This window comes from Hyperolius riggenbachi, chromosome 4 (genome assembly GCF_040937935.1).
Source record: "Hyperolius riggenbachi isolate aHypRig1 chromosome 4, aHypRig1.pri, whole genome shotgun sequence".
Taxonomy (NCBI): Eukaryota; Metazoa; Chordata; class Amphibia; order Anura; family Hyperoliidae; genus Hyperolius; species Hyperolius riggenbachi.
Window position 1 is genome coordinate 279,907,067 of NC_090649.1, and position 11,545 is coordinate 279,918,611.

The following is an 11,545-nucleotide window of genomic DNA, read 5'->3' on the forward strand; positions in this document are numbered from 1 at the left end:
CGCAGACTCTAATTAAAAACAAGACTGGTGTAAAATTCCGTATGACGGAAGGAATTTATTCGGAGAAGAGATGGACGAGGCCATTAAGAAAGTAACTGGGGGGAAATCAGGATTGATTCCACAAGACCGCAAGAATAAGAGACCTACGTTTCAAAGAAACACGTATCAATCCAGACACAGAAGTAATATATCTTATAGACCTACTCGCGATTTCAAGAAAAATTGGCAGAGTTCCCAATCTACACTCTTGAGATTAAATCGACAAAAGAAAACCGGTCAGTCCACAGCCTCCCAGAAGCGTTTTGCTGTTCTGTCCGTCCAGGCATCGCCGGAAGGTGGCAGACTTCAGGCCTTCGGAAATGTCTGGACGGAGGAGATCGACGACCGATGGATGAGACAAACGATATCCCAGGGACATCAATGGAAGTTCAAGAGATTACCTCCAGACATGTTCATTCCTACAAACATACCGGTAAACAAGGACAAGAAGGAAATTCTACAGAAATATGTAAAGGAACTAATGTTGAAACAAGCTGTAACCGAAGTCCCAGCAGAGGAGAGAGGACTAGGGGTTTACTCCCCTCTCTTCTTTGTAAAGAAAAAGACAGGAGACTTGAGGCCTGTAATGGACCTCAGAAAGCTCAACTCTTTCATCATCTCAGAGCACTTCAAGATGGAGACGTTACAAACCATTGTGAAAGTACTACTTATCAAGGACTGGGCAATTTCGAACGACTTAGAAGACGCATACCTGCATGTTCTAATTCACGCAGACTACCAGAAATACCTGAGATTTGCAATAGGCTATCTACACTTGCAATTCAGATGCCTTCCCTTTGGAATCTCGACGGCCCCCAGAACGTTCTCGAAGATCCTATTGGCATTAATAGAAAAACTAAGAATCAGGGGTCTCAGACTACATCACTACCTAGACGACCTATTATTATTACATCAGGATCAGGAAATCATAAATCAACACAAACATCTACTTCTATCAGAATTACAGAGATTCGGTTGGCAGATAAACTTTTCAAAAAGTCAACTGGAGCCGACAAGAGCGATCTTATTTCTAGGTGCACGTCTCCAGACAGAACACAATACAATCAGTCTGCCAGAACAGAAAAGACTGAAGATTCAGTCATTAGTACAAAGCATGTTAAAGAAAACAGTAATAACAGCGAAACAATGCCTAAGCCTACTGGGAACCTTGACGTCCACCATTCCAATGATCCGTTGGGCACAGTGGCATACCAGGCAATGGCAGACGGGATTCCTTCGTCAGTGGCGAACGAGACACCAGTTTCAAGGATCAAATTCAGGGGGCAGATATGACATTACGTATGGACAACCTGACGGCAGTCGCTTACATAAAGAAACAGGGGGAGACGAGATCAATGAGACTTCTTCAGGAGGTTACTCCAATATTCAACTTTGCACAAACTCACCTCAGAAGCTTAACGGCCATTCATATCCCGGGGATACAGAACATAACGGCAGACTACTTAAGCAGAACACGTATAGACAACAACGAGTCATCATTGAACAACAAAATTTTCCAGTTGATATGCGAACAGTTTGGCGATCCGAAGCTAGATTTGATGGCGACGAAGAACAACAACAAATGCGAAAGGTTTATGTCCAGACACCAAAAGCGGAAGCAGCGGATGCACTAGTAGCCCCGTGGATGTTCCGTACAGCCTATGTGTTCCCTCCAATCCCAGTAATTCAACGTTTACTTTAAAGACTGATGCAGGAAGAGGTGACTCTAATAGCAGTGATACCGTTCTGGCCGAAAAGGCCATGGTTCCCACTATTATGGCAATTAAAACAACAGGAACCGCTACTATTACCAACAGTACCGAACCTGTCACAGGGACCGATACTTCATCCCAACCCAGCCACCTTAAAGTTAGCAGTGTGGAAATTGAGAGGAGGAAGTTGGAATCATTAGGATGCTCGACAGAAGTAATCCAGACCATTCTGAAAGCAAGGAAACCTACTACAAATGCTTCATACCAAAGAGTTTGGTCAAAATTTGAAGATTTCTCAGCACATCAAAAGACAGACCCTCTTAAACCTGGGATAACTGATGTCTAAAGGTCCGTACACACGCCGGACTTTAGGCAACGACGGGTCCGTCGTTGCCTCCCGCTGGGTGGGCGTGCCAGCGACAGTCCGGCGTGTGTACGCTCTGTCGTCAGACTGATACGGCTGTTTCTGAGCGATCCGCCGGGCGGATCGCTCAGAAACAGCCGTATCAGTCTGACGACAGAGCGTACACACGCCGGACTGTCGCTGGCACGCCCACCCAGCGGGAGGCAACGACGGACCCGTCGTTGCCTAAAGTCCGGCGTGTGTACGGACCTTTACTCTTTCTTCAAACAGGATTAGACAAGGAGTTAGGATACAATACAATCAAGGTACAAGTGACAGCACTGTCAGCTTTAACAGATCAGAGGTGGGCATTACATCCATTAGTGATCCAATTCCTGAAGGGAGTAATGAAGCAGAAACCACCAATCAAGACTTTCTTCCCAAAATGGGATCTGCCTTTAGTATTAGAAGCTTTATCTAAACTTCCATATCATCCTTCAGAACAATTCTCTCTTACACTTCTAACTCAAAAAACAGTGTTTTTGGGAGCTATAACATTCACCAGAAGGGTGTCCGAATTACAAGCATTAGGCTGCCAGGAACCTGCATTAACTTTCTATACAGATAGGGTGGTGCTTAGACCAATACAGCATTTTGTCCCTAAAGTCGCCTCTGTATATCACTTCAATCAAGAGTGGACGTTACCAACCCTCTTTAACGAAGCCAACCCAGTACCCCATCCTCTAGATGTGGGAAATGTACTCAAGACCTACCGTATATACTCGCATATAAGCCGACCCGCATATAAGCCGACCCCCCAACTTTTACCTGAAAAAACAGGGGAAAATGATTGACCCCCATATAAGCCGGGGGTAGGAAATGCTGGCCGCCTTATTCCCCTAGTGTGTCCCAGTATAGATAGTAAAGTGCCCAGTATGGGTAGGTAGTGCCCCAGTATAGCTAGTATAGTGCCCAGTATAGCTAGTATAGTGCTCAGTTTAGCTAGTATAGTGCCCCAGTTTAGCTAGTATAGTGCTCAGTTTAGCTAGTATAGTGCTCAGTTTAGCTAGTATAGTGCTCAGTATAGCTAGTATAGTGCCCCAGTTTAGCTAGTATAGTGCCCCAGTTAGCTAGTATAGTGCCCAGTATAGCTAGTATAGTGCCCAGTATAGCTAGTATAGTGCCCCAGTTTAGCTAGTATAGTGCTCAGTATAGCTAGTATAGTGCCCTGCCCAGCACGCTCCCTCCCTCCGCGGCCGCTGCTATTACCTGCTTTAGGCAGCGGCCGCTTCCTAATCCGGGTTCCCCTCTTCATCTTGCGGACTCCGTAACTGTATCATAGCAGCGCGCCTGGCGCTGCTGCTGTGACGATGCAGGGGCCTGGAAAGAGCGGTTCCCCTGGTAACGGTGATGCGCCGTTACCAGGGGAATCGCTCTTTCCTGCCCCCTGCATCGCCACAGCAGCAGCGCCGGGCGCGCTGCTGCGATACAGTTACGGAGTCCGCAGGATGAAGAGGGGAACCCGGATTAGGAAGCGGCCGCTGAAGCAGGTAATTTAGCAGCAGCGGCGGCCGCGGAGGGAGGGAGGGGGCGAGCGAGCAGGGGGCGCAGACCACCACCCACGACTCGCATACAAGCCGAACCCCCAACTTTTGGCCCCCTTTTTGGGGGTCAAAAATTCGGCTTGTATGCGAGTATATACGGTATTTTGAAAAAACAAAAGAATTGCGGAAAACGGACAGATTGTTTGTGATATCAACAGGTTATAGGTCCGGCCAGCCTGCCTCCTCACGGACGATAGCAAACTGGCTAATGAAAACTATTCAAAACTCTTATAAGACTAATAACCTAGTACCTCCGCAACAGGTAACAGCGCACTCTACAAGGGGAATGGCAGCATCTTGGGCTGCATTCTGTAAAGTTTCTCCTGAGAAGATATGCCAGGCGGTCAATTGGTCGTCTCTAAATACCTTTATAAGACATTACAGAGTTGACCCTGCGGCCAACTCTACATTACAGTTTGGAGCCAGTGTGTTAAATGCTAATGTGAGTTAAATTAAACTTTTTTGTTCAGCATTACACCTCATCCCTCCCTGTGTTTATTGCTAGTTATCTCCCGACTGTGCTGCCATGGAAACATATGGAATACGAAAAATTGAATACTTACCTGACGGTAATGTTCCTTTCCAGATGTGTCCATGGCAGCACAGGGCTCCCTCCCTAGATTCGGTGATCCGAGTCAAAGATTACAGGGGGGAGGGGGGGGGAGATAAAGGGAGAAATTTATAGGGATGGTCCTATAGAGGTCAAGTGGGTGGGGACTTAACCCGACTGTGCTGCCATGGACACATCTGGAAAGGAAAATTACCGTCAGGTAAGTATTCAATTTTCCGTATTCTGCTGTTATGGATTGGAGCTATCACATACCTTAGGAGCACTGGACCTTTAACTGCCATTGGCTGGCAAAACAGTTGCATGCTGGGGAGTCTTTTTATCTATAATATATTCCTCCTCTTCCCTTTATTTCCTCCTCCTTCTAATGACATAAGACAGTGCACTTTCTAGTATATACCTCAGTAGGAGTGCCTGAAGACTATGGGCACTGAGATATAATGTGAACAGGAGGGTGCAGAAGCAGGGTGAAAGAGAGGCTACTGCCTAAGGTTTGATGTTGGTGACTAGAAGTGCAAGGGTAGGAGGCCACTGTCAGCAAAGCATGTGGCCATGTTATGGATGTTAGAGTATGTAGTGAGAGGAGGAAGGCCACTATCACTGCAGCATGGGGCTGTGATGGAGGAAGGTGGGCACTATCACTCCATCATAAGGCTATGATGAAGGAATGAGGCCACTGTCGGAAGACGGAGCCGAGGTTGCTTAAAAACATAATTATTCGGCCTCCAGCAATCGCTGGAAGCCGAATTATTTCATTCCCCCACTATCCATGGCGGCTTGGAGGGGGAATAGTAATTAAATCGGCCCGGACTTGTGCAGAAGCAGGATCAGCTATATACCGCTGTATCCTGCGCCGATTTCAAATGTACTCTGTGATGGAGGCCACTGTCACTCCAGCATGTGGTTGTGATGGAGGAAGGAGGCCACTGTCACTCCAGCATGTGGTTGTGATGGAGGAAGGAGGCCACTGTCACTCCAGCATGTGGTTGTGATGGAGGAAGGGGGCCACTGTCACTCCAGCATGTGGTTGTGATGGAGGAAGGGGGCCACTGTCACTCCAGCATGTGGTTGTGATGGAGGAAGGAGGCCACTGTCACTCCAGCATGTGGTTGTGATGGAGGAAGGAGGCCACTGTCACTCCAGCATGTGGTTGTGATGGAGGAAGGAGGCCACTGTCACTCCAGCATGTGGTTGTGATGGAGGAAGGAGGCCACTGTCACTCCAGCATGTGGTTGTGATGGAGGAAGGAGGCCACTGTCACTCCAGCATGTGGTTGTGATGGAGGAAGGAGGCCACTGTCACTCCAGCATGTGGTTGTGATGGAGGAAGGAGGCCACTGTCACTCCAGCATGTGGTTGTGATGGAGGAAGGAGGCCACTGTCACTCCAGCATGTGGTTGTGATGGAGGAAGGAGGCCACTGTCACTCCAGCATGGGGCTGTGATGGAGGAAGGAGGCCACTGTCACTCCAGCATGGGGCTGTGATGGAGGAAGGAGGCCACTGTCACTCCAGCATGGGGCTGTGATGGAGGAGGGCGGCCACTGTCACTCCAGCATGGGGCGGTGATGGAGGAGGGCGGCCACTGTCACTCCAGCATGGGGCGGTGATGGAAGAAGAGGACGAAGAAGGCCACTGTTACTCCAGCATGGGGTTGTGATGGAGGAAGGAGGCCATTGTCACTCCAACATGGGGTGGTGATTGAGGAAGTAGGCCACTGTCACTCCAGCAATGGGGATGTGATGGAGGAAGGATGCAACTATGGAGCTGTAATGAAGGAAGGAGGCCACTGTCACTCCAGCATGGGGATGTGATGCAAAAAGGAAGCCACTATGGTGCTGTGATGGAGGAGGGAGGCCACTATCACTCCAGCATGATGCGGTGATGAAGGAAGGAGGCCACTGTCACACAAGTGTCCCGCAGGGGCTCTGTAGAGATGCTGCCTGCAGCTCAGCACACAACATCCTGCGGCTCCTGCAAACTTTTCTGCGCACTTTGTCACATCTGCACCCAGCAGGCTGCCAGTCCAGCCATGTTGATTCATTGAGCGGGATAGAGAACACTGGCCAGCGGCATCAGTGAGATCTCGGCCCGGCAGCCTGCTGTCACCTGTAGTGCAGACAAAGCGCTGTGCTATCAGGCTGCAGATAATGGGGCGCCATGACCTCACGCACACCCCTCCCCCTGCTGCCCCCCAGCACTCTGCTCTCCTCTTACCATCATAATAGTAGCAGACCTTCTTCTTGCCGCCCCCCTGACTGTACGCCATGGAGCGCCGCGCGTATGCTGCTCACACAGGGACCTGGCGAGGAGCGGGCGGGCCGGATTCCACCGGGAGACACTTCTCAAGCCTCAGTCACCCGTTATTCGGTGATCAATGGAAATTTCCCGCTCGGTCGGGGACGCGCATAGAAACACATATACAGACACGGTGCAGACAGTGGTGGGCGGGGCCAGGTGAGGCTGCTTGGGAGGAGCCGAAGACTGAGAGGGCGGAGCATGCAGCTAGTTGGTATAGTGTACTGCAATGGAGATAGGAGAACGGGGCGGATTTGGGCCGTAAGAGGCGGTCTGAAGGCGGGGTATTATCCAACATGCCACAGAGAGGGTGTAGCTTCATGCTTGTAGGCGGTTTAGACCCGCCTCAAAACATCAGGCACATTAGGGCAGGCGATGTGCGCGCAGCCGCCAGGGTGAGACCATACGAAGCTGGTGCGGGGGGCGTGGCAGGAAAAGCTCCGTGCCAGCGGGAGATTTCTTCTCACGATGGTTCTGGCTTGCCTCCCCTTCAGCCACCGGTGTGTGGTGCGGTCCGAGCTTTCTCCGGTGTTGTGTCTGATTACGCTGCCTATTGATTTGCGCTGCCCCGCATGCGCAGTAGGAGACTGTGCGGCTACGTTTCCTATTGAATGATGCTGCTGGTGGTAAAGTACTAAATATCTCCGCTCCCACACCTCTTACACTCCCCAAATGTTCAGGGTAGGGAGGGAACCCCTAAAACGACCTCTATGCCAAATTGCAGCCCCCGAGACCCGCGGGTTCCCGAGATAGGTTTCTGTGATCAATCTCCTGAACTAGCGGGTCTCGGGGGCTGCAATTTGGTATAGAGGTAGTTCGGGGGGTCCCCTTCCTACCCTGAAAATTTGGGGAGTGTAAGAGGTGTGGAAGTGAAGATATTTAGTATTTTACCTCCAGCAGCATGTTCACTTCACACTGAGCATGCTGCTACTCAGTGTGGAAGGAAGCTTCCGGGCAGCACAATCAGATATTAAACCGGCTCTGCTACGGAGTGGGCTGCTCGTGTGAGGCGTGTGGGCATGTGTAGCCGCAGCAGACCGAGTGCAGGCCAGAGCACGTGACAGTGGCAGCAGCCAGATAGGAGCTGGCCTGACAGTGGCAGAGGGCTGAGTGCATGAGTCCTCTCGAGCTGGGTGATGCACCTACAGTGCAGGCTTCAGATGACCTTATAATGTGCCATCCTGTGCTATGCTAGTTACTACAGCGAGGACATTTGAAATCGGCGCCGGTAGACTTGGGCGCAGGATACAGCGGGATATAGCTGATCCTGCTTCTGCACAAGTCCGGGCCGATTTAATTACTATTCCCCCTCCAGGCCGACATGGATAGTGGGGGAATGAAATAATTCGGCTTCCAGCGATTGCTGGAGGCCGAATTATTATGTTTTTAAGCAACTTCGTCTCCGTCTTCTGACGGAGCCGACGTTACTCACTGAGCGCTTCAATAGGAATGATTCCTATTGAAGTCTATGGAGGCGCCGGCTGCGCCCAAATCTAGCAGCGCTGAAAAGCACTGCTACAGCTACATGTGTAACACGTGTTAGGAGCGAGGAGTGTTATCTATAGACTTGAGAGGAAGTTCTAGACATGTCACTCTAAAGGTGGCCACACACGATACAATAAAATGATCCGACTTTATGGTAATTCGATAAAAACGATCGAATGTCCCGAAAGCGTTTTTGCATTAGACTGAAAAATCCAATTGGATTTCCCGTTTTCTTTGATTTTTATCGATCCGGAATGCCAGATATTTTTCTTCAAACTTATAAATCACCTTTTTGCTTCGGCACCAGCCACTTCTTAGAGTTGCACCTCACAGACTGTGAGATAACTTGACTCTCAACACAGCAAGCATTATAGGAGATAGACCGTTCTCAGGCGTCTTCAAGGTACAAGAAGTTTATCCAGTAAACAGATATACAGATACTCATCTCTACATGTCGTTACATCTTAGCAGAGCAATCGTTCTTTAACCTGCTGGGCGGTCTGGACGAGCTCAGCTCGTCCAGTACCGCCGGAGCCTGCCGCTCAGGCCCTGCTGGGCCGATTTGGCTCAAGTAAAAAGCAGCACACGCAGCCGGCACTTTGCCAGCCGCGTGTGCTGCCTGATCGCCGCCGCTCTGCGGCGATCCGCCACGAGCAGCGGCGAAAGAGGGTCCCCCCAGCCGCCTGAGCCCAGCGTAGCCGGAAACAAAAAGTTCCGGCCAGCGCTAAGGGCTGGATCGGAGGCGGCTGACGTCAGGACGTCCATGACGTCACTCCGCTCGTCGCTATGGCGACGAGGGAAGCAAAACAAGGAAGGCCGCTCATTGCGGCCTTCCTTGTTTATTCTGGGCGCCGGAGGCGATCGGAAGAACGCCTCTGGAGCGCCCTCTAGTGGGCTTTCATGCAGCCAACTTTCAGTTGGCTGCATGAAATAGTTTTTTTTTTATTAAAAAAAAACCCTCCCGCAGCCTCCCTAGCGATCTTATCAGAACGCCAGGCAGGTTAAGTCCATTTGCGTTACAAGCTCTTGACTAACATTCCTCCTGAATATTAGTCAGGTTATCTTCTTTCTATACTAAGTTGCGTCTAAACTAAGTATATACAGCCTACAAGATAAACCAACGAGACATAAATAAATATATATAAGTAAAGGGTTCCAGCCAGTAGATAGAAAGCAAGAGGCCCTCCGTTGGCAACTCATGATAATACTGACCAGGAAAGAGTTAACTGTGTCATCATCTGAACCATCTATGATTGGTTCAGAGCCCTTGTGATGCCCTGATACACACCTACTTGATTAATATTGTATGATGCCTTTCCTCTACATGCAGGAATGTTCTGTTTATTAAATATTGGCCTCTGTTTTCCCCTTTGCAGTCTGAAAGTCTGTACATTTGAACAGATATTGTCCCTGTCCTTCGGACGAGGACAATCTGCTTCTGGTAAAAATCTTCATAATTTCTCTTCAAAAAATTAGGCTTAACCACTTGAGGACCGTGGGCTTTACCCCCCTTAAGGACTGTGAAGAAACGCGGAAAAGCCGCTGCATGGACGCAGGATGAGGCGGCTGGCATAGCGGAACGCGGAGAAACCGCCGCGTCTGACGCGGCGGTTTGCGCGCATAGGCCTGCTACTGACAGTATGACCAGGCGCGGGGAGGCCACCGCATGGGCTGTTAGCGGTGTGTCCCACCCTGCGTGCAGGCCAGCGAAGACATTGCAAAGTGTGACTGGTGTGGCTGGGACTGATAGTCCACACAGGTTCAGAATGACGCGCGCGCGCGCTGAGAGGCAAAGTTTATATGACAGCCAAAAGAAGGTCAGCTGACATTTCCACCATCTATCATTGGTCCAGCACTTAGGGCCCTTTTCCACCAGCGCGTTAGCGCTGGCTGAATCGCAAAAACGCAAACCGCTAGCGATTTTACAATCGCTACGGTTTGCTTTTTAACATAGGAATCGCGGTAGGTAATTTCCACTACCGCGATTCGTTTTTTACTTGATCGCGATCGTGCCGCGGAGCGACTTTTGCCACGATTTTGCTATGCAGTGCAAAATCGCGGCCGCGAACGTCGGGGAATCGGCGGTAATTGCGATTCAGCGATTGCTAGTGGAAAAGGGCCCTTAGGGGAGGCTCTGGAAGCGCTGATGTATATATACTGGGTGCTGGTCATTTCTCTGGCGTCTGGCGTTGCGATCACAACGTGGTAGCACTCAGACCTTGTCATATCTATGTTCTAGCATAGTTTCCAAAGGTGTTGATGATCACGGACCTCACACCTTAGCGTTAGGAAATTGAACTGTATTATTTGTTATGACCTTCTGCTTGCCTGACTTATCCTCCTGATCTCTGATTCTGTACTTTGCTATTTCTGATACCCTGTTGCCGACCTTTGCTCGTTCCTGAACCCTGTATTTGCCTTCTGACTCTGTACCTCGCTATTCTGATACTCCGTTGCCAAACTCTGCCTGTCTATTGGATTACGTTTCTGTCTCCTGTATTGGCACCTTATCTGTCTGTGTATTGACGACCTGGCTTGCCCGACCTCGAGATCTGGCCTTATTGTTAGAGGCAGTTCCCAGATCTGTTAGTGACACCTCCTCACTGATGTCACTAACGTTCTGTCCTTCCTACCCTCAGCCTAGCTCCTCCCCCGGGAGAGTCTAGGCATACGGAAGGAACTTACTTCTGTGCAGTACTCCTTACTGCTTCTGTACCTTCTCCTAAGGTGCAATACTCTAAGTATTACGGTTACACCTAAACACTCTTATCTCTCAGGTGTCCAGAGGTTAGAATATTTATCTGATTATCGGTGATACTGCAGATCATCAATAATCGGGTATATTCTGCATTCTCGGTGATACTGCAGATCACCGGTAATCAGACCCTCTCTGTGCTACACCGATCGTTACAGAACGCCAGACCAAAATACAAATGGACGCACACACTGACCGTCTGGGCGCACTTGCCACTTCGGTGGAAAACATCAACCAAGTGCTGGGTAGTCACAAGACTATGATTGAAGGCTTGTCTGGTTCTTTACAAACCCTCCAGACAGCAGTGGATGAGGTGCGATCCCCTCCTAGTTCTGACATACGTTTACCTGTACCTGAGAAATTTTCTGGTCACAGATCTGATTTCTGAAATTTTAGAAGTAGAGTGTTATCTTATTTTGAGTTGAGACCCCGATCCTCTGGAACGGTGGCCCAAAGGGTCACGTTCATTAAGACTTTGTTATCAGGCGATTCTCAGACGTAGGCGTACAGTTTGCCCAACGGAGACTTAGCCCTCTCTTCAGTGGATGAATTTTTTAAAGCTATGGCAGTAATTTACGACGACCCAGACCTCGTTGCGACTTCTGAGCGGAAGCTCAAGCTTTTGCGTCAAGGCAAGGGTCCGGTCGAGGATTACGCAGCGGAATTTAGGAGGTGGTCAGTTTCAGCCAGGTGGGACACTTATGCCCTCTTAGATTGTTTCTTATCGGGACCGTCGGATGAGGT

The 11,545-nt window shown here is 49.7% G+C and overlaps 1 protein-coding gene across 6 annotated transcripts in view; it reads right to left on the bottom strand.

Moving 5' to 3' along the window:
* HDAC2 (histone deacetylase 2) overlaps nt 1-6,797 on the bottom strand; it is a 103,209-nt gene extending 96,412 nt beyond the window's left edge. For 4 of the 6 annotated variants that reach the window (XR_011019343.1, XM_068231323.1, XM_068231321.1 and 1 more), the window contains exon 1: nt 6,481-6,797. Coding sequence is in view for 4 of the 6 variants with exons in the window: in XM_068231323.1 (XP_068087424.1) it covers nt 6,481-6,532 (52 nt within the window). In the remaining 2 variants the exon portion in view is untranslated. The remainder of the gene's footprint in view (nt 1-6,480) is intronic. The other 2 variants (XR_011019342.1, XM_068231322.1) reach the window with 2 other exon arrangements.
* Between the last annotated feature and the right edge of the window lie 4,748 nt (nt 6,798-11,545).